Source organism: Peromyscus leucopus, chromosome 15, assembly GCF_004664715.2.
Source record: "Peromyscus leucopus breed LL Stock chromosome 15, UCI_PerLeu_2.1, whole genome shotgun sequence".
In the NCBI taxonomy this organism is placed as follows: Eukaryota; Metazoa; Chordata; class Mammalia; order Rodentia; family Cricetidae; genus Peromyscus; species Peromyscus leucopus.
This window is the reverse complement of record NC_051076.1, coordinates 72566309-72588223: the sequence shown is the minus strand read 5'-3', so window position 1 is coordinate 72588223 and position 21915 is coordinate 72566309. Positions and strand designations below refer to the sequence as shown.

The 21915-nt window shown below is 41.3% G+C and overlaps 1 protein-coding gene across 2 annotated transcripts in view; it reads left to right on the top strand.

The window, feature by feature from the left end:
* The window catches only part of Cntnap5 (contactin associated protein family member 5), a 1003093-nt gene that overhangs the window by 516874 nt on the left and 464304 nt on the right, over positions 1–21915 (top strand). For both annotated transcript variants that reach the window (XR_005092927.1, XM_037211054.1), the window contains exons 5-6: positions 6405–6608; positions 16487–16671. Coding sequence is in view for 1 of the 2 variants with exons in the window: in XM_037211054.1 (XP_037066949.1) it covers positions 6405–6608; positions 16487–16671 (389 nt within the window). In the remaining variant the exon portion in view is untranslated. The remainder of the gene's footprint in view (positions 1–6404; positions 6609–16486; positions 16672–21915) is intronic.

The following is a 21915-nucleotide window of genomic DNA, read 5'->3' as shown; positions in this document are numbered from 1 at the left end:
ACTGTAATTTTGCTACTGTTATGAATTATAATGTAAATATCTGATATACAGTATATCTGATCTGCAACCCACTGGTTTAGAACCACTGCTTCAGGTATTATGAACTGCATGCAGATCTGTTTCCTTAGAGCTAATGAGTTTCTTGTGGGAGCCTGTAGAGAGACCTGCTTCAACCTGCTCCTACCTTTAGAAGGGTTCTTAGGTGGAGGAGAGAGGGATAAGAAAATATCAGAGAAAAAGAGAGACTTAAATGAGGAGAAGAAGGACAGAAACACAGGAGGGTCTGGGTAAATACCCAAATGCCACTTCATTTATTCAAAAGGACTTTTTATAACAATGCCAAGGGGAAGGGTAAAAGACCTCCCCATTGTAAAATTGAATCACAATGTACAGCCAAGTGTAGACCCTTCCCAATACCTGGTAAACACTCCTGTGGCCAAATCATCTTCTATGCAGCCCTGCTAGGTAAAGCAAGCTCAGATTCTCTGACCCTGAGTCAGTTCTCAGTAGGAAGCATCTGTGGGCTTCCCACAGTTTCTCTGACATTTCATCTCATCAACTGGCCCTCTAGGCTATCGAGTAACTTCAGGAAGGAGAATGTGGATTATTACAGCTGGGACAGGTAGTAATGAAGGGGAGACCATGAAGTTATTGGAGAAAGGAAAGTTCTAGAATGTAGAGCTTGACTGAGCAACTCAGGAATTCAACGAGTTCTATTGGACAATGATACTCCAATGTGAGAGCATGAAATAAAGTGAGAAGTGGAAGATGTAAATAAAACAATAACAAAATTGTGTGTGTGTGTTAAACATTTAGTTTTTAAACAAGTGCATCACTGTGCATAAATAAAGTCTATGGTTTGTGTGTGTTTGATCCACTCAAGCACTCAGTCAGCCCTCTTTCAGAAGTCTTCTGTGGCTTCCAAAAATCAAAACCACACTCATCCATCTTCGTTTCTCCACTACACAAGGAGCATGGCCTGGCCAGTGTCAGACTCTGCTGAAATTGTATATTCCCGGGTTTCCAGTGTAGGACTGTGGAAAGAGAACAGGCATAGTACACTGCAGCATCAAGATTAACATAGAGAAGAAGCCAACGGGCACAGCAGGACTGGAGTCCCTTCCTCACCTGGCTGTCTTACAGGTAGAGTGGGTTCGAGAAATGCGCATGTTGCAAAGGTACGGGACACAGGTGCTGTATAATTATCCTAGAAAGTGGCATGTGGCTCCTGGCCCAGGGCTTTTGAACACATGCTTTTCCCTCTGCTCACTAGCCAACTTTCACCCTCAGGAGGGCTTTCCCTTTCTTAACAAACTGTTTCAATTTTCAATTTTTAACCATGTGTCCCTGGTGTAATCCTTTGTCCTGGGACATAAAAGCTTGGAATCAGGTGCCCTCTGAAGTCAGACCTGTGCCTTTAACAGGATGATGTGGGGGAGGTTTAACACAGTGTTGGGCATGGCACACTAGAGTAGCAATGTTCTCCATGCTGTGGGAGTGTAGAGTTTGAACACTGGATTTTCTCATGCAGGAGGGACTGATGCACCTGTGACTACAGTGTTGGTTTTCAGTTACTGATTAGGTGTGACCATGGCCTGTAGTAAGTAAGCATGCTGGAAGCAGAGTTCTTGCCATCCACAGCCTGGTCTGATCACCGAGCTTCATGTGCTCTTTTTCCCCTCACTCCTCCCTGTGACACTGGGTTCATGTCTTCTCGAGTGTACTGTTCAGGACCAGCATACTGATGCTTCCTTTGTACATCTGGGCCTTGCTTTCCTTTTTGAGACTGGTCAGTCTCCCTATGTACATAGTCACCCTGCATTCACCTTTCCAAGCACTGATGGGTGCAGTCAAGTTTCAATTGCTGCCACACTGGCAGGGTTACAGCAATCAGAAGAGAGTAGGAATCCACAATATACATACCTGCACAGGTGGTACACTTCAACAGCACTGGAGAAAGTGGCAACAAGGATCCCTAGGAAGCTTGAGCTCAACCTGGCACACACTGGGCAGTAAACCATGACACCAGAATAAAACAGCACCATTTGGTATAGAAATAGGGCCACCTAATTGAGTATCAGTTCATGAACTCAAGACTCTTCTACTTAACCCAATCATAATTGATAATCGATTTCATCCTGATTTAAAGGAAATAGTGTGTCTGGTAAGATGGTATTGATTTTTAATGTGTTATCAAGTGACTTGTGTTAACATAATTAATTATTGGATTATCTATTTATTTATTTATTTCCTTGGTTACTTTCAGATAGTTTCAAGCATGTCTCCAATGTATTATGTTCATAACTGCTTCCCCCAAGTCTTGTCTTCCAACTTGCCTAGACTCTTTCAACACTTTGTTCATGCTTGTGTGTGCACACACATGCTCACATAGGTGTGCATTTGTGTGGAGGTGGATATCAAGTACCTTCCTCAGCTTCTGAACAGTCATTTATTTAATATTTTTATTTTACTTTTAACTATGAGTATATGTTGGGGGGCATATGCACACACTTGTGTGCAGGTGCCTGCAGAGTCCAGAAGGCATTGGGTGACGAGGATCTGGAGTCATACTCAACCATTAACCACCTCATGTGAGTGCTGGGAATTGAGGGAACAATGGGCACTCCTGACCACTGAGCCTTTTCTCCAGGCCCATGCATACCTCGTTGTTGAGAATGGGTCTCTCATTGAACCTGGAGCTTGCCCATTTGGCTAGACTTGCTAGCCAGTGAGCCCCAGGGATCTACCTGTCTCCATCTCCATAGTTCTGGGATTTTAGGTACTCCTGGCTGATTTAAAGGGATGGTGGGGATCTGAACCCAGTCAGGTCCTCATTCATGCACAGCAAACATTCTACTCTTTGAGTCATCTTCCCAGCCCTGAAGGGTCGTTTTCTAAAGATATGTTTTACGTGTTTCTAATGTATATGTCTTATGGATGAAGTTCAGTCTTCAGGAGATAAAATTGCAAAAGTGATCAAGCTGAAAAGCTGTAGCTCTCATGCTCTGTGTAGCTATGATGTTCATTGTGCAAGATAGGGCAACAGTGACAAGATCTCCACCAGTTCAGCTAGATGTTCAGTGGGCACAGTATGCAGAGATACAGCGCTGGCGTCTAGTAGAAGGTTCTGAAGAGCACAGGAGATTATGAAAAACTCCCTGAATCTTGTCAGATTTGTTTTACAAAATGGAGTCACCGGGACCTTTTTAAAACTGTATATGTAAATAATAAATTATAGAATTTTGCTTTCAAGGTAATTACAGAAAATCACGACTTTTCTCTCAAAATTTCATTTATTAAGGATAATTCTATATCCTTTAACAGGAAAGATAAAGGTTATCATTATGAATACTCAATCTGAGAATTTTAACTGCTTAGTAAATCCTAGAAAATTGGTTTTTTTGTGGATTCTGGATTTCAAATAAGAATAGTTCTATCCTGTCCACACAGCCCTTCACCTCTTGTTCACCCTGCTAAGATGGTATATGATGATCCCTTCCAAGCTGTAATTAAGTAGTCTTACTTTTTTGTATTATAGAAGTAATAACATTTTACAGTACAATTTTTTTTTGTAATAAAAATAGTGAAAGGATGTAAAAGTAACCTACAATAATTCTCCAAAAACTGGTGGAGTTTGTCCAATGACAATGTCCTTGTCACACAAACATGGTGTCGTGAATTCAGCATACATATAAAAAGCTTAGCTCAGTGGCATGCTTCAGTAATCTCAGCTTTGAGATGGAGGCAAGAGAATTCCTGGTGCTTATTAGCCATACAGTCTGCTGAACTGCTGAGAACCAGGTTCAGTGAAAGATGGGAGTTGGGAAGGCAGTTCTATTCCTAGAGAGTGTGTTTACCATTTAGAAGGTCTGGAGTTGATCCCAGCACTGTGTAAAACCAAGTACATGGTACATTCTCATATCTCTAGCAATCAGGAAATTGAGGCTGAGGATGAGAAGTTCAATGTCTTTCTTGGCAATGTTGTGAATTCAAGAACAGCCTGGGCTCTATGAGCCTCTTTATCAACAATTACAACAACAAAAACAACAAAAATGAGGTAGAATGTGATTAATGAAGACATGCAGTGTCAACATAAGACATTCAAATGTATATCCAAATGCATCTGCACACCTATACATGTATATGAATGTGTACACAGACAGACCGACACACACACACACACACACACACACACACACACACACACACACACAGAAATCAAGTGTTTCTTCGATAGATATTTTGACAGACACTTATCAGTTTGTTTATACACATCTTCATAAATGGTTTAGATCCTGATTTCTTGACTTTCTCTTTCTGGCTTTCATACTAACAGAACTGGGGGACAATGTGCTAAATGAAATGAGGCTGGCATACAATGCCAAATACTACATGATATCATGCATGGAATTTGTCCAAGTTGATCTCAAGAAAGTTGAGAGTAAAGAACTGGGATTTAAAGGCTGGTGTCAGGACAAAGGGATGGGGAAGAAAGGATACTAATTTGAAATTTGATTAAATAAAGGTCTAATATTCTATATATGATGATAGTGTGCCAGATAAATTCACAATTGTAATTCATAATTATTGTGTTAGCTTTCCCTGGGACGATGTGAACAAATGTCTGTTCACTCCAGATAGTGCATAGAAGACAGAGGAAAGGAAAGATCCCATAAAAGCCCAATGTGACAAACAAATAAATAGACTATGGTTACTTATAGCGCTTTGGTGAGGGATTAATTAAAGGAGCTTCAGGAGATCACAGCAGCCTCTTCATCCTCATGTGGATGGCAACCTCATGGAAACAACACAGAGTCCCCTTCCCCACCCTTCCACTCCCTACATACTTGAGTCTCACAAGGTCACTGCCAGCTAGGGAGGGTAGAAAGGAATAATGGCTTCACTTCCAGGTGAGGGTCCTGTGCCCTCCCCTCCTTCCTGTCATTAGGCAGTGTCAGTAGCCCCACCCCATTCACATTATCATTGACCTAGCTACCTCTATACTGCAGCATTTGCCATGGCTATGAGGCTGAGCTAATCTCTACTCTGAGATCATAATGGGGTGAATATGTTGTGTGCAGAGGGAACAGGCCATACTAATCAACAAAGTGGCCTATGTTTCAGAAACTAAATATGCTTATTCTGAGTTGACATTAGACAATGTGTGTACATATGGAGAGACTTCATGTTATCACATACATTTACTTAAGTTTATGTCCCAACTAAAGAACTATCTCAAATAAGAATCAATGCCAAAACAAACATAATAATAGTGACTGAATATTCTTGCATAAAACCCTAACACAGTATATTATCAGCCCAGAACGAGGCATATATACCACGATACTCCTAAGTTCAAATTTTCAGTCTCCACACATTGGCTATTCTTATTGACTAGATCCCAAATATCATTTGGAATTCTCAGCACAGGACTCTGGAAGAGACTGAATTTTCAACCAGAGTTGTCATAATAAAGGGTATCTCTTTTTCAACTCCAGCTTGGAGCTTAGGATGAAGAGATCAAATGGCTCTAAATGTCAGACTCAAATTAGCAAGAAGGGTAAATCATGAGAAGTTACAGTCCAGGCACTGGTCCAAAAGCCTGGTGTCGGTGCCTGTGGCACTGCCATCCTGTCTCCTTAAACACAGGCTGGCACATCGCTGTTAGAACATGAGCCTGCACCTTTATCCCGGAACATGACCTGACGCAGGCCACAACTCCCTGCTGCTCTTGCTGGGGCAGAGAATTTAGAAAGCAGTCTTTCTGCTACCCCTAAATGTTACAAAATATTCGAGCTTCCATTTGTTCCAAGGATGGGTCCAAGACTCCTCAGAGAGATTCCTTCATGAGAGCTCTAAATGCTGCTTTCTGAGGAGGCTCCTTTGGCCTTTGGCAGCATCCTATGCATAGCAGCAAATATTTCTCTCACTCACCATATCTCCTTCTTATTCTTATGTTAATGAAGCACCCAGGGCTTTAAAGCAAGCCCCTCACTTCCTCTAAGGCCCCAATCATATCTAGACTCCATGTATTGTATTATTTCTGTTGAATGCTATCCTCTCTGTCTGTAGACCCAATCATGGCCTTGAGACTCTCTCACTTCATACATCCCACTGGAGGGAGTTATGTGTCAGCTCCCTTCCAGGACCTGTTGCTGGTCATCTCTTCTTTTCTTTGATGATCACTGATGGGAGTTTCTACTTCACTGTGCTGTGTGTCCACTCCCTACAAATGAATGATTCCTTGTATTCTACTTAGGTTGGTTCTACTCCATGTGCCTTCCTGTAAGAGATCTTCAAGATTTCAGGAACATTCCTGTGCACTGAGCAGCACCAATGATTCAAAGCAAGAATAACATGAGGAAATCCATTGATATTTCTTTCTCTATTCTCTCTGCTCCCAGAATCGGATGTTGCTGACTTTGATGGCAGGAGCTCGCTTTTGTACAGGTTCAATCAGAAGATGATGAGCACCCTCAAAGACGTGATTTCCCTGAAGTTCAAGAGCATGCAAGGAGATGGGGTTCTGTTCCATGGAGAAGGACAACGTGGAGACCATATTACCCTGGAGCTCCAGAAGGGCAGGCTAGCCCTGTACCTGAACCTGGGTAGGGACAGACTTGTGCATATGTACTCATGACTGTTGAGACCAGAGGTGAAGCTTAGTTGCCTTCCTCTATCAAACCCACCCTTGTTTTTTTGTAGCAGTCTCTCACTGAACTTTTAGCTCACTGATTTTGGTGTGTGTGTATGTGTGTGTTGTGTGCACATGAATGTACAGGTATGCATATATATGCACACACGTGTGAAGGAGAGAGCAAGACACTAGATATCTCCTCTTTCTCTCTGACTTATTGCCTCGGGACAAGATCTCTTACCAACACAAAAGCTTGTGTTTGGGGTTAGGCTGGGTGGCCAGCAAGCTCTTTAAGATCCACCTATTTCTATCATTAGGCTAGGTACTCACAGTCATAGACACATTTTGCTTAGTTATTATTATCATTATTATTAATAATAGTATTTTAGGATATGGGTGCTAGGGATTCAAATTCAGGTCTGCAGGTGTTCATATTCACTGATTTTTGTACAAGGTCACTATACCATGCATGGGAGCATCTTTGAGCACATCAAATGGAGTCACTGGAGCATTATCTAAGTGATCTATTTCCTTTGTCTTTACAGGATTAGAACAGTACTTATTTTCAAATATTTCATCTTCATGCAGGTAGAACAGCACTTATTTTCATTATTTTTTTTTTGGCCAGAGGTATCATTCTGTGATAAAAGACAATATTTCTATGTAAAGGAAGCTACAATGTAAGTTTTAAATATCTGTTAATGTGCATACTTAACCTGATTTTTTTTTCTAGAACTCAAACTTTTAAGTAACTTAAAAAATTTTAAACATGGACCTATTATAATGAGCTTCTCATATCTGAGCTGATCAGGCACATTAAAAAAAAAACTGCCAGGAGAAACATGTAATCATTTTGTTCTTTTTAGTGGGAGGTAAAAATGTATGAATGGAAATCATAAGGCGCTAGGTTTTCCTTTGTTAAGACAGCCTGGCCTGGAAGAGTGAGCCTGGGACCCGGATGGCAGGTGATTTAGTGAAGAGTACCTTTCTCCCTCCCTGCAGAAGGATGCTGCTTACCTCTGTGGGTGAGCTACTCCCTGGGCTTCCTGCACTCCCAGTAGGTCTACATTTATGGAACCCAACTTCTCACCCCAGAACAGAAGGGAGGGATTCTCTTATGCCTTCTTAAGGAAGAAAGGAAGGCCGAGGCAAGCCATGGGAGGTGCTGAGTTCCTCTGAGCATGGAAGAAAACCAACGGAGCCCTCCTCTAGACAACCCAAACAGAAAAGACGGATGCTGGAGGGAGAAGAATGTGGCTTTTTAAAATTAAAGGCATTCACTTATTTGTATGTAGTTATATAGTGGTGTGTCATGGCACAGTGTAAAGGTCAGAGGACAACTAGAAGGAGTTGGGTCTCCCTGTTTTCCAAATGGATCTCTGGAATCCAACTCAGTTCATCAGGCTGAATGGCATATGCCCTTAACTTGCTGAGCCATCCTTCTGGGCTCCAAACAGGCTGCTTTGTCTGAGAATCCTTTCCTGTTTCCCACTTAATATTTATTCATATAAGGGAGAGGAAGTACATTGTTATTAATATTTACTATCAAGTAGGCAAGAAGGATAAATATAAACATAAATACTGGGAACAAGCTCAAGGTACACAGGTGACATCAGAGCAAGTCATCAGGAAAAGAACATGAGACTCTCCATTGGGCAGCCTCACTCCCAATAGCAAACAATGTAGCTCTTAATTCTGGTCCTTCTTCAGTGACATCTCCAAGCATCCTCTTGGCCTTCATGGTAAATATAAGGAAAAGAAGTAGGAAGAACCTATAGATTCCCAAGATTATTTCATATAATTGATGCCTTACACAGAAGATGAAATATTAACTGTGGGCTGGGGAGATCACTCTGTTGTGAACTTTCTTTTATGTAAGTATAAGAACTTGAGTTTAATCCCCAGAACCCACATAAAAAAACAGATGTGGTAGTGCATGCTTGCATTTCTAGTACTTGGGAAGCAGAGACACATATGTCCCCTGGGATAACTAGACATCTGCATAGCCTGCTTGGTGAGTTCTAAGCCAGTGGGAGACCTTGCTTCAAACAAATAGACAAAAACTCCAAAACAATAAGGTGGAGAGTAATTGAAGAACAACACTAGAGATTGACCTCTGGCACACACAAACACACACACATAGATAGATGATAGATAGATAGATAGATAGATAGATAGATAGATAGATAGATAGATAATAAAAATAAAGAAAAGGGGTAAACTGGAGACATACATAGCACACTGTTGTTCAAGCAGCAGTTCGCATTATCTGGTTATCAGTGCTGTGTCCTTTGAAGGCAGACTTGGTTCTGTGGTGAAATTTCACTAGAGAGTTGCCATTGTCCTACTTTCCAAGGGTAGAGCATAGACTTTTTTTTTAGAATTGCTAACGAGGCATGAGATTTCACTCTTCAGTCCAGGGGGGTAGAGTGGCTCCCATCCCAGCATTCAAGGGTTTCATTTCAATTGTACATGACTATCTGCCCTCTGTAGAATACAAAGGTAAGAACCATGCAGGCAGGTGGACAATCAAAGAGCCGAAGCGTTGTGTGACTGGAGATCTCTTGTTAAGTACTGAACAGGACATCAACAGAGCATGCAGGTTACTCATCCTTACAAGAGTTTTTGTCTTTGAACTGAAGCGGAATGTTGGGTGATTCCAGCACATACAGACTGTAGAACAGTGAGAATCTTATCACAGAAAACTAGTGTAGTTGGATGTCCTTTAGGGGTTAGGGGCAGGGTTCAGAAGCTAAAGCCATGGACTGCATGACAATTGATCAAGACAATGGTAAGTTTCTCAAACTCTGAAGAGACCAGTGACCATTCATTTTATAGCTCCTTTGAATTTCAGGCATTTAATTAAGCCAACTAACATGTATTTAGAGAATAATCATCAAGACTTCTGAAAGGCATTTCTTTCCAATCTTCTACTCTTTGAGAGTCTAAATCTAGGCACTTAAATATATATGTACATATGTGTATTTTGTTTATGTCATATGACATTTCTATACAGTATTTTATTTTATTTTGTTGGGAGAAAAAGTCTCATGCATCCCAGGCTGACTTCATAAATTCTGCAACTTATGAAATAAGCCTATGTTGAACTATGTATCCATTACCTTTTGCTGTGCCAAATACTCAACAAAAACAACTGAGGGAAAGAAGGATTTATTTCCTCTCATAACTCAAGGGCACAGTCCATCATGGTGGGTTAGACATATCAAAGGGAGCTTATGGCCACTGGTCCCTTTGCATCTGCAGTCAGAAAGCAGAGAGAGGTGAGTGCAGTGCTCACCAAACTTTCTCCTCCCTATTCTCTCCTGGTGTCAAGCCTATGAAAAGTTGCTGCCCACATTTAAGATGGGTCTTCCTACCTCAACCCAGTCTAGAAACTCCCTCAGAGACTTGCCCAGAGGTTTGTCTACTAGGTGATTTAGAGCCTGTAAAATTGCCAGTAAATATTATCACCTACCAGCAACTAAGCAATGGGATTGCCACTATTGGTCTAAAGGTTGTACTTGTGTGTCCCTGCTTTAAAAATATTTATACTTATCTCCAAGTTTTGTAATGTTAACTAAAACATGGCACCCATGCACTATCTAAACCATGTCACATAAACTCACTATGAGAACACCTTTATATGGTAGCAAAGTCACAGGAGTTGGACATCAGTAAGAAGCAAGGATGGAGCAACCTGCACTGGATGTCCTAAGACAAAGATTTGTATTTCATTGCTTTAGCGATACCCAGAGATTTGGCCTGTCTTTTTGAGAGGGCAGCTGGTGTGGGGGTGGGATCAAGCCAGCTGGAATCACTTCCCTTGTTTTTAGTGTTCTCACTTGCATCCTTAGGAGAGCACTTGTGAGTCCTGCCTATAATAAAAAAACTGCTACGGAGTCATGCTTTTCTGGTCCTGGCTAACCTATGGAGTTATAGTTTGCCTTGGCATTCTATATAATGCCCTTCTGCTGCTGTATTTCACCATGTTCCTTCAGCACAGCTCTCTGCTCTCCACTTCATCCAGTTGTTCTCTGAAGCCCGCCACTGCTGCTCTGCAACACTGCTCACAGACAACAGACTAGCAGAACCGGATGCAGTGGTTAGAACACAGAGGTGGGGAAGAATGGGAATAGCATCCTTTTGCCAGCAGGAAGAATGCAGAGGATTTTAGCTTTGGATCAGGTAGAGCTAAGTGGTAACTAGTTCTCTGTGTCCTTGTGTAGGTCACACACCTTCTTTGAAACTAACTTCTCTTTTTCAACAATGTATGGGGGAGTTTGGAGAGATAGTCCAGTGGTTAAGAATACTTCCTATTCTTGCAGAGGACTGAAGTTTGGTTCCTAGGATTCATGTCAGGCAGCTTAGGGCTGCCTATAACTCTATCTTCAGGAGATCCAACGCCCTTTTCTAGCCTTCATAGGTATACACACACACACACACACACACACACACACACACACACACACACTAAAATAAATCTTTAAAAATACCAAAACGGTATAAATAATGTTACCTATGTAAGAAAGTTGACAAGGTTGGAGAGATGAAAGTGCTTGCTGCTCAAGAATGAGGAGCTCAGTGTGACCTACATGATCCAAAAAGACTGGGTATGATAGCACAAACTTGTGTCGCCAGGACTGAGGAGGCAGAAAGAGGTAGATTCCTGGAACTCTGTGCCCAGCCAGCCCATGCTACCCTTCTGAGGATGAGGTGATGGAATGAAAACAAAGATGAAGCTAAAAAATGTAAACATTGGGACTGGAGAGATGACTCAGTGTTTATGAGAGCTGAGGATGGACATGCAGTTCCCAGTACCCACATGGAGAGGCTCACAAGTGCCTATAACTCTGGGTTCAGAAGACTGGGGGTGCTACTATAGCCTCCATGGGCACCTGAACCCAACTGCATGTACATATTCACAAACACACACACACACACACACACACACACACACACACACACACACACACACACACACCACACTGCCTGTAACTCTGGCTGCAGAAGACAGGGGATGTTGTTGTGGTCTCCATGGGCACTTGTACTCAACTACACATACATATTCCAAATATAGACAAACACACACTACACACACACTGCCTGTAACTCTGGCTCCAGAAGATTGAGGGTGCTGTTGTGGCCTCCATGGGTACCTGCACTCAACTGCATATATGTACTCATGGATACAGAAACACACACGCTCACACACAAATGTAAGAAAAAAATCTTTAAGGGGCTGCTGGAGAAAAGACTGGACAGGTAATAGCACATTTGCTATTACAGATGACCTGGGTTCAGTTTCCAGGACCCACATCACAGTTCCCAACCCTTGATCCATGATTTCAGTTCCAAGGAAATCAGTGGCCTCTTCTAAGGCATGAACATGCTGCACAAACACAGATGTGAGCAAAATATTCATGCATGCAAATAAAAATTTAAAAATCCTAAGAGCAACAAATCTTTTAAAAGTACAAACACTCATTCCCCATGTTCATTCCAATAAGGCTTAGGGAGTACTTACATCATCTCGAAACTAAATAGAAAAAAAAGTTCCATTTAATTAGAAAAATAATTCTTTGTGTTTCTGGCCCCAAAGCCAACTTCTTCCTCATTATTTCATTTGTATTCTTCTCAGCTGTTCTTAAGGATTTTTATCTTGTCTTAATAAATTGAAAATCTGTTACAATGGGATAATTGAACATCAAATGCAACTGAGATAAAACTGGAAACAGGTGTCCTAAAATAAAGACTATGATAGTGCACTGAGAATTGTGTTTTCTACAGTTTCCATAACAACAGTCTAGATTTCTAGGGAGGCTTCATTAGATCATTGTCCTCTCTTCATCAATACAATTCTAAGCTATGAATCCTCACATAACAGAATTTTTCTGAGTTTATTTTATCAGATAAATTTTTATTTGCCTTAATGTAGGATATCTGAGTGTTAATGAAAAAGATAACCAAAGAAGGAATGCGTGGAATTCATTCCTATCGTCTGCTTTTGGAACCAGTTAAGAAATAGACTTGTGTGCTGGTGAGATGGCTCAGTGAGTGACGATGCTTGCTGCCGGCCTGACAACCTGAGTTCAAACCCTGGATCCAGAGGTGGCGGGAGAAAACCAGCTCCCACAATGTTTTGTCTGGTCTACACATGCACAATCATTGCATGCTCACACTCACACTATCCCCATAAATCAGTAGACACGTGTAATAAAAACTGAACCTGTGAGTATGGGCATAACTCAGTGGTAGATGATATTAAGAACCTGGTCAACATGTTTAAGACTCTGAATTTATCCTGCAGCCACCAAAGAAACACACACGTGAAATTCCTTGTAATTCAGGTGGCATTCAGTAATTCACACAGGATTAATCATATAATTTGATAGTGTTCTTTCTAGATACTAAAATAGTTATTCTAACTGTAAATCACAAAGAAAAGAAAAATCTTTTGGATGTGGCAAATTTTTGTACTTAATGGGTTTATAGTGCTTTGTATAGTTATGTTTAGTTATGCATTTACACATTTCTATTTTACTTCTATATATCATAAATTAGGAATTTTGAGCAGTTGGATAATTTGTTTGTTAGCTGTCACTTTTAATTTTGTCTAACACTGTGTTTTTCACTCATCAATATTTAAAAATGCAGTGAGAACTTCCTAAATGCTACTTCAACAGCTCTCTAATAACCTTTTGTTGATTTTACATGTATGTTTAATCTCTCTCCAAACTGCTGAACATTATCTCCAATTTTTAAATCATTAGTATTTTTTTCAGCCACATATTAATGTATTGTCATAGAATACCTTTCAGGAATGTAGATGACTAGCTTAAAGATCCCTGTCTAACGTCCCGACTTCAGCTTCACAGCACAGCTTGCTGTGTCTGAGCCTCGGTGACCAAGTTTGCTTAAGAAATTCATCTGAGACAGCGCACGGGTGGGGTTCAGATAGCACCAACCGCCTTCTTTCCAACAGAATGCAAGAACCGGGTTTCTAAGTTCAAAGTGAATGAATGGTGAAACACACTGGAGATCTCCTCTATGATCTCAAAGCAGGGATGAACTGTTAAAGAGAAATGATTGTGCTTCTTTTTTTCCCTTTTCTATTTCTCATATGTGAGCATGGTAGAAATGTGTAAGTCTGGGGTTTTACTCTTGCATGTGTGTGGGAACACATATATGTGGGTGCAGGTGCACCTATGTGTTCCTGCATGTGGAGGTCCACAGGTGATGTTGGGCATCATGCTGGACTGTTCTTCCCCCTTACACATTCAGGGAGGGTCTCTCAGTCAAATGCACGGTTCAGTACGATGGGTAGTCTCGTGAGCCAGTTTGCACGGGAATCATCAGTCTTGTGAGCCAGTTTGCATGGGAATCCTCAGTCTCCACCGCCAGGACTGGAGTTACACTGGGTCAGCACACCCGCCAGGCATTCACTAGGGTTTCTACCTAGAGATCTGAATTCTGATCCCCGAGCCTGCAAAACAAGTGCTTAGAGTGCTGAGCCTTCTCCCCAGTCCTCAAATAATAAATTTCCAACGAAAAAATATTTTCAGTGTTAAAACAGAAAAAGTAACATACCAAAAAGTCAGAGAACAGAAAGGTACCCTCAAAAAGTATATTACAGAAAATGGACTAAATGCAAATTGTTGGAAAAACAAATGGGTAAAGGTCAGAGAATATGGCTCACAAAAAGGAAATGAAAATGAAGAGATTTTTCATCTCTATCCATGCCAAAAGAAATACACATGAATTGGCTGAGGGAGGTAGTGCAATGTGTAAAGCGTTTGCCACCTTAGTGTGAGAATCTGAGTTTGCGTCCCCAGTGTCTGCATAAAAGCAGATTCTGTATAACTCCAGCTCTCACTGCAGGGTGGGAGACAAGGATAAGAGACTCTGCAGAATCCCATGGGCTGGTTAGTCAGGGACAGTCAGGAGCAAACAAGAGACCCTGGCTGCACCAAGATGAAGGTGAAGGCTGACATTAAAGGCTGACTTTGACCTCCAAAGGTACACTGTGGCATGAACACACACACACACACACACACACACACTCACACATCCACACACACACACACATGCACACACTCACACATGCACACACACACACACACACACACACACACACACTTAAACAAAGAAATATGTGTTAAAATTGCTCAGAAATATAATAATATCAGATATTCATAAATTATAGCAGGAGATTAAGTTGGCATAACTTTTAAAGGAGCTGAATTGGCAGCGAATGTCAAATCATACATTGCTGCTAATCTACACTTCTTTCAGTGCTAATCTGAATTCAGCAGCCCCATACACAGGGTCCTGGACGGTTCAGCCAGCTCTTTCAGCTAGTTCTCTGCTGGGGACCTTCCCATTGTCTCTGCCACCCCTCAGTCTGGGCACCAGTTCCTTCAAGCTTCGTGGACACTCCCTCTTCCTGTGTACTTCCCCTGTGGTCTGTGTTTACGTACTCATCCATCCTAACTACTATTACTGGAACACACCAATACTGGATGTCTCAGAAGAAAGAGCTCCACCTCCCTCCACATCTTCTTTCTATATGACCATGACTAGTACTGCTCGATCCCAGTGTCTTTCAGAGGAAGGGCAGGAGCAAGAGAAGGAGGTATTTATTAAGTCATTAGCATAATCAGACAGTGGTGAGAATTTAAGGCTTATGGAATAAATAAATAGTAAATCAACAAAACAGAATCAGACATTAATTCACCAGCCCTGCTTTTCAAGTATGCTAAGTGGGGCATCCCCACTCCAATTTTAGCAGGAAGCCAGACATCATTACTCAGTGAGACAAACAGCACCATTAGGCCATAGCAGAGGTAGGAGTGAGCAGCCCACAGGGAGATTAGCTACCCCTGACCCCTGAATGTCACCTGCACACAGGTGAGTACAGGTGGGGTCAAGGATGGCACTGTGCAAGAAAGAGAAGAGATGCACTTAGCTATCGTATTCTGAGACGGTGGGGAGAGAAACTATTCTCTCAAAATAAAATTTTGTTTTCAGGGGCCCAAATGATGTCTCAGTGTATAAAGGTGCTTGTGCCAAGCCTAATGTCCAGAATTATAGTACAAGACACACATGATTGATGGAAGGGAAAACCAACTCTATACACATGAAAGCATGCATGAGCACTTGGGCACACACACACACACACACACACACACACACACACACACACACACACACACTCATGTGTATGTGAAATTTATGAAGAATTAAAAAATTATGTGTCAGTAATGATAGCTTCCCCTTAAAATTGAGACAAATTCTGTATGGTGTTGACAGCCAGAACCCTTTTGGTGGAAGAACTCAGTTCAAACAGTAGGCACTCAACAGTTGCCTCTGGAATGGTTATGGCTTTCTCTGCTCCTGTGTGCACAGACATACTCTGTATGATTACTGGCTTCCTCCCAGCTGTTTCAAAATCTGCTTTCTTCATTCATAATACTAAAAAAAAAGTCTATAAATTTGGTTATGCTTTTTTTCTAAACATGGAAACTTTCCTTGTAGATTTTCTTCCTGTGACCAATACGGCAAGCAGATAAACGTTCTTGTCACCAAGCAATTGCTGGTGTCCCAGAAACATTACCTTTTTTTTGGGGGGGGGGTAAAGTGGAGGTGTGTATCATTTGATATAAATCTGGTTTCTGGAATCTAAGGGGAAAGCATGACCCCTGCAGAAGGCCCGGTGGTCTGCACTGCAGAGGAACAGTTCACACTGGGTTTGTTTGAAGAAACCTCAGGTACCTGGTTCTCAGTGTTGTTGATGGGCAGGATTCAAAGCTGCCTGGGCTAAGAATCCGTCCTGCCTTCCTCCCTCTGCAGATGACAGCAAAGCCAGACTCAGCAGTGTCGCGCCCTCTGCCGTGCTGGGTAGCCTGCTGGATGACCAGCACTGGCACTCAGTTCTCCTGGAGCGCGTGGGCAAGCAGGCAAACTTCACTGTGGACACGAACACTCAACACTTCCGGACCAAGGGGGAGACCGATGTCCTGGATATCGACTACGAGGTGAGTCAGTTCTCCCTGCAGGTTCCCAGGAATGGGTTGTCTGTGAATAGAGCCTTTAAGCCCCACCATCTGGGCTAGACTACAAGGGCAGAGTCACCAAGGAAGAGCCACACAGTAAGGGTCTGGAAATGCCTTTGCCAAGCTCTGTGTTGCTGATGAGGTATCAACTGTGTGAAATAAAATCAATACTTTCTTACTTTCTGTATGTATATATGCATGTATGTGGGTAGGCATGTGTGTGTGTGTGTGTGTGTGTGTGTGTGTGTCCTAGTATAATTTCTGTTGCTGTGTAAAATAAAAAAAAAATAAAAAAAAACTGGCAACAAGAGGTTTATGTAGCTTATGATACCTGATTATCACCCAACATTTCAGAGAAGTCAAGGCAAGAACTCAAGTAGTCATATTGTAGCTACAGCCAAGAGCAAAGAGAATAAATGCAGTTTTCTAGCCTTCTGATTCTCAAGTAGCTTTCTCCTCCACTACACAGTTCAGGGCCCACACATGTGATGGCGTAGACTATATTCAGAGTGGGTAACCCTACCTCAATTAACAACCAAGACAATCTCCTCCAGACATGCTACAGGCCATTCTACAAAAGACTCAGTTGACTCTCTTCCAGGTGATTCTTAATTTTACCAAGTGGATCTTTAATGCTAATCATCAAAATGTATCTTTAAGTGTGTATATACATGTGTGTGTGTGTGTGTGTGTGTGTGTGTGTGTGTGCTTGTGGGTATATAAGCACTTGTAGCCTCCCAGTGTTATTGTCTCTTGGCCATATATAACCATTCTTTAACAAAAACTTTAATTAGTTGGAATATTAAAAGATATAGAAAATGTTAACAAAATCTCAGGTGTGAACTCCAAAGATGGGTCAGCCAATAAAGGGATTTGCTACCAAGCCTGATGACTTGAGTTCAGTTTCCCAGAAACATATAGAGAAATTCTAATTTTTAAAAAAAATACCAGGAGTCCTAAAACCCATGTTCTCAGAGGGTCCCTGGCTTTTTACATCCATGCCCATTTGAACTTTTAACTAATAGGCTGGAACTGTTTTTCCCATCTTTGTGGTACCAGGGACCGAATCCAGAGCCCTGATGGAAGAGATCAGTGGGATGCATCAAACTAAAGAAGGCTGCAGATCTTCTAGTCTGGCAGTCCAAGTACCACAGAGCGCAGTGACTAGGGGACAGAGGAGAGAAGGATGGGGTCCTCAGGGTGGGGGTGGGGGTGGGAGGATGGGGGGGCTTTTTGCTCACAGAGAGAAGCACAGGTCTGTCAGCAGGAGACCCCGTTGAGTCTTCACTGAAGGATCTAGTTAGCTGGATCCGAAGGTAAGGTGTGTGCAGCAGGTACCAAAGCGGGAACGTCGAACAACACAGTGTCAGAGTTTAGAACAATAGCAGTGCTGTGTAGAAGTCAGTTAAGTTCAAAAGGGCCAAAGGCCAGATTTTTCAGGAATTTTGAAGGCTGCCTGGTAGACATTGTCCATAATTAAAACATAGACTGCATAAACTTGATTAAATGAGTTGAGGATTAAATTAAATAAAATATTTTTGAGGAAATATATTTGTTAATTTCTAATTATTTTGCTTTGTAATTATCCATCATTTATGTACTTGTACACCAGAACATTTGTAACTGCTCTTTCTAGGGAAGGTCCTGTACCAAAGATGTTGACAAACATTGCAAGTTGAAGTTTGATTCATTGTTTTACGGATGGCCTGGACTGGGAGTCAACAAGCCTTATGTCTTATTGAAAGACCATTTTTCTATGGCTTAATCTTTGAAGATTAAATTTGGTGTGTGTGTGTGTGTATGTGTGTGTGTGTGTGTGTGTGTGTGTGTGTGTGTGTATGTGTGTTACCTGGGATTGAAAGTAGAGGTAGTCACATGTTAGGAAGCCACGTTACCAATAAGTTATATCTACAGTCCTTTTTTTTTTAAGCTTTTAAATTAAATTCAATTAAAACCATTATATTATTATAAGAGAGGATCTCTTGTAGCCCAGACTGGCCTTGAACTTTCTCAAACTACTAATCCCTCTGCTTTTACTTCCTGAGAAATGGGATCATAGATCTGCACCCCCACAATCTCCTCCATGTGATGCTAATGCTGGAAGTTTACCAACAAAGCTGAATTCACAGCCCCAATTTTTAAAGTTCAAGAAGAGATTCCATTGAATTACCTGCTTCAGCCTACTGAAAATGTGACATACAGGCCTGTCCCACCAGACAGACAAGACTGATTTCTATGCATTCTTGAAGGCTCATAAAAGAAGGAAAGGAAGGGAAGGGAAGGGAAGGGAAGGGAAGGGAAGGGAAGGAAGGAAGGAAGGAAGGAAGGAAGGAAGGAAGGAAGGAAGGAAGGAAGGAAGGAAGGAAATGTGACAGAGATTTTGATTACAGATAAAGATTTAGAAAAATGTATCTTAAAGGATCAAAAGCCTCCTGCAAGAATCAACTCACTATGTTAGAATATAGTAAAGGTAAATACATTGTTTATCATTATTAAATTGTATGCAATGTGTTCTTTAGAGTAAGGTTATGAATTTGACAAACATGCAGTTGCACTTGTGAGTACTTGTTGTGTGTGTGTGTGAGCCTCACTAAGGACAACAAGGTTTAAACAAAGTCAGTGACTGAAGAAAAGGCTTAATGATTAAGAGCACATAATGCTTTTGCAGAGAACTTGACTTTAGTTCCCAACATACATATGAGGTGAAACACTAGTCCCCATGTCTCCTGCTCCATGGGATCTGACATCTTCCTCTTGGGATATTTGCTCTCATAGGCATATATTCACCCCCACAAACACATATAACTTTTTTTTAAATAAAAAGAGTAAGTTAAGCCGGGCAGTGGTGGTGCACACCTTTAATCCCAGCACTCGGGAGGCAGAGGCAGGCAGATCTCTGCGCGTTCGAGGCCAGCCTGGGCTACCAAGTGAGTTCCAGGAAAGGCATAAAGCTACACAGAGAAACCCTGTCTCGAAAAACCAAAAAAAAAGAAAAAAATAGAGTAAGTTAAAGACTTAGCTGATAGAGAATATATAGGCCTTTATAAAGAATTTAAATTATGGTGAAAAAAGAATATTGAAATATTGAATAACTATTTGCAGGCTAGCTAACAACTCTCACTATTTGTTTAAGGGGCCAGACCAATCAGCAACTTCTAAAAGTACATTAAATAGAACCCATTTAGGCTTTATCCAGGTATACTGAGCCAGAAATTCTGGGAGAGGGATCAGTTGTCTATGCTCTTAAATCCTTCAGGCAATTTTGATACCCTCTACTGTCTGAAGGCCACTATCCTAGAATCTTAGATCTCTCTCTCTCTCTCTCTCTCTCTCTCTCTCTCTCTCTCTCTCTCTCTCTCTCTCTCTCTCTCTCAGGATTACATGTGGCTTTACTTGCAGGTAGGTGAGTCAAATGTGTGGGTGATTGTCAACTTTTGTTAATGGTGAAGTTGACAGGATCTATAATCATCCAGGAGCAAGCTTCCAGCCACACCTGTGAGGGATTATCTAGGTTAGATTATATGTTTGTAAGGTGTTTCTAGCCAGAGTTTCTATCACTGTGATAAAACACCAAGACCAAAAGCATTTTGTAGAGAAAATGGTTTATTTCAGCTTACACTTCCAAGTATCTGTCCATCATCCAGGAAGTCAGTATAAGAACTCAAAGCAGAAACCTGGTGGCAGGGACTGATTCAGAGACTGTGGAGGAGTGCTTCTTACTGGCTTGCCCCTCATGGTTTGCTTAGCCCACTTCTTATATATGTCAGGACCAGGACCAAAATTCCACCAATGGCACCACCCACCGTGAGGTGGGATTTCCCACATCAATCATCAATCAAGAAAATGCCCCACAGGCCTCTCCAGAAGCCAGTCTTGTAGGGAAATGTTCTCAATTAAGGCTCCCCTTTCCCAAATGACTTTAGCTTATGCCAAATTGACACAAAACCAGCCAGAAGAGAGGGATTATTCTGATTAGGTTAATCGATCTGGGAACCCTCCTGTTGTGGATGACATCATTCCTGGGATGAGATCCTGGGTGGAATTAAAAGAAGAAAGTGCACCTAGCATAAGCACTCATTGCTCTCTGTTTCTTGACAATGGGCAACATGTGACTAGCTCCCTCAAGCTTCATTCCCGCCGTGGTGGATTGTAACCTTGAACATTGTGCAGACTGAAGCCCTTTCTTCCTGAAGTTGCTTTATCAGGGTATTTTATCAGGAAAAAGAGACTAAACTATACAGGATTGCTGGACCCTAGCTAGGAAACCTTAGAACACAATTTAAGACTCTAGTGGGATACAGATAAAAGGGTGAGATATAAAGAATGGACCGATCAGGAGCAGACCTTATCATTTTTCCAATCATTATTATAAGCATTAAGCTAGGTCTTTTGCTTTGATCTAAACTTCTGCTCAGTATATTATAGATAATATATGTCATTCAGTGACTACAAAAGACACATTGACATCCTTTGACTCAAAATGTAAGACACCAGGTAGGTATTTTTGAGTTGCTGAAAACAGAAAATCTTTGAGTACCCATCACTTTCCTATGTCAACTTGTCTAATTGATTGAAGAAACAAAGAGAATATAGTAACTTAGCTTTACCTCAAAGCACTAAAGTATCTCTAATAAACTTGAAAAGAACATTGACAAAAAGAAAACTATAAAGTCATTGTTCAGTCTCACCATTTTTTCCAAATACTTTAATGTCCAAGTTGACTGTTCTAAAATCTGTGCTATTAGCTAATTCACCATTGACTTGCAAGCCTGTTTGCTGGTGTATGATCTCAATGAGATCACAGTTGCATGATGTGGAAATGAATGTTAGTTTTTAGGGAAATGAAACTCATTGATGTCACTTAGTTTATGAAGTTGGAAGCCCTTCCTTTCAATATACCTTGCCTGTGAAAAACACTGTTTAAGAGAAAAACTCATGGAAATATTTCTCTCAAGCAATTACTGCTTTAGGAACCTCAAACTTTTGCCATAATGTGCAGACAGATTGATCTAGATATCATAAAAGAAGTGAAATTGAGGATTGAGCTGTACTGGAAGACAAGAGTTATGTGTTAGAAATCTCTAGCCTTGAAGATTTACCTCAAAGGAGGTGGTGAGAAGAAAGGACCTTCTGGATGGAGAGCAATGTTCTATTCAATTGTTTCCCACCCACAAGCTGATACAAACCCAAAAGATAAGAATTTGAAATTTCAGATACTCAGAAGCA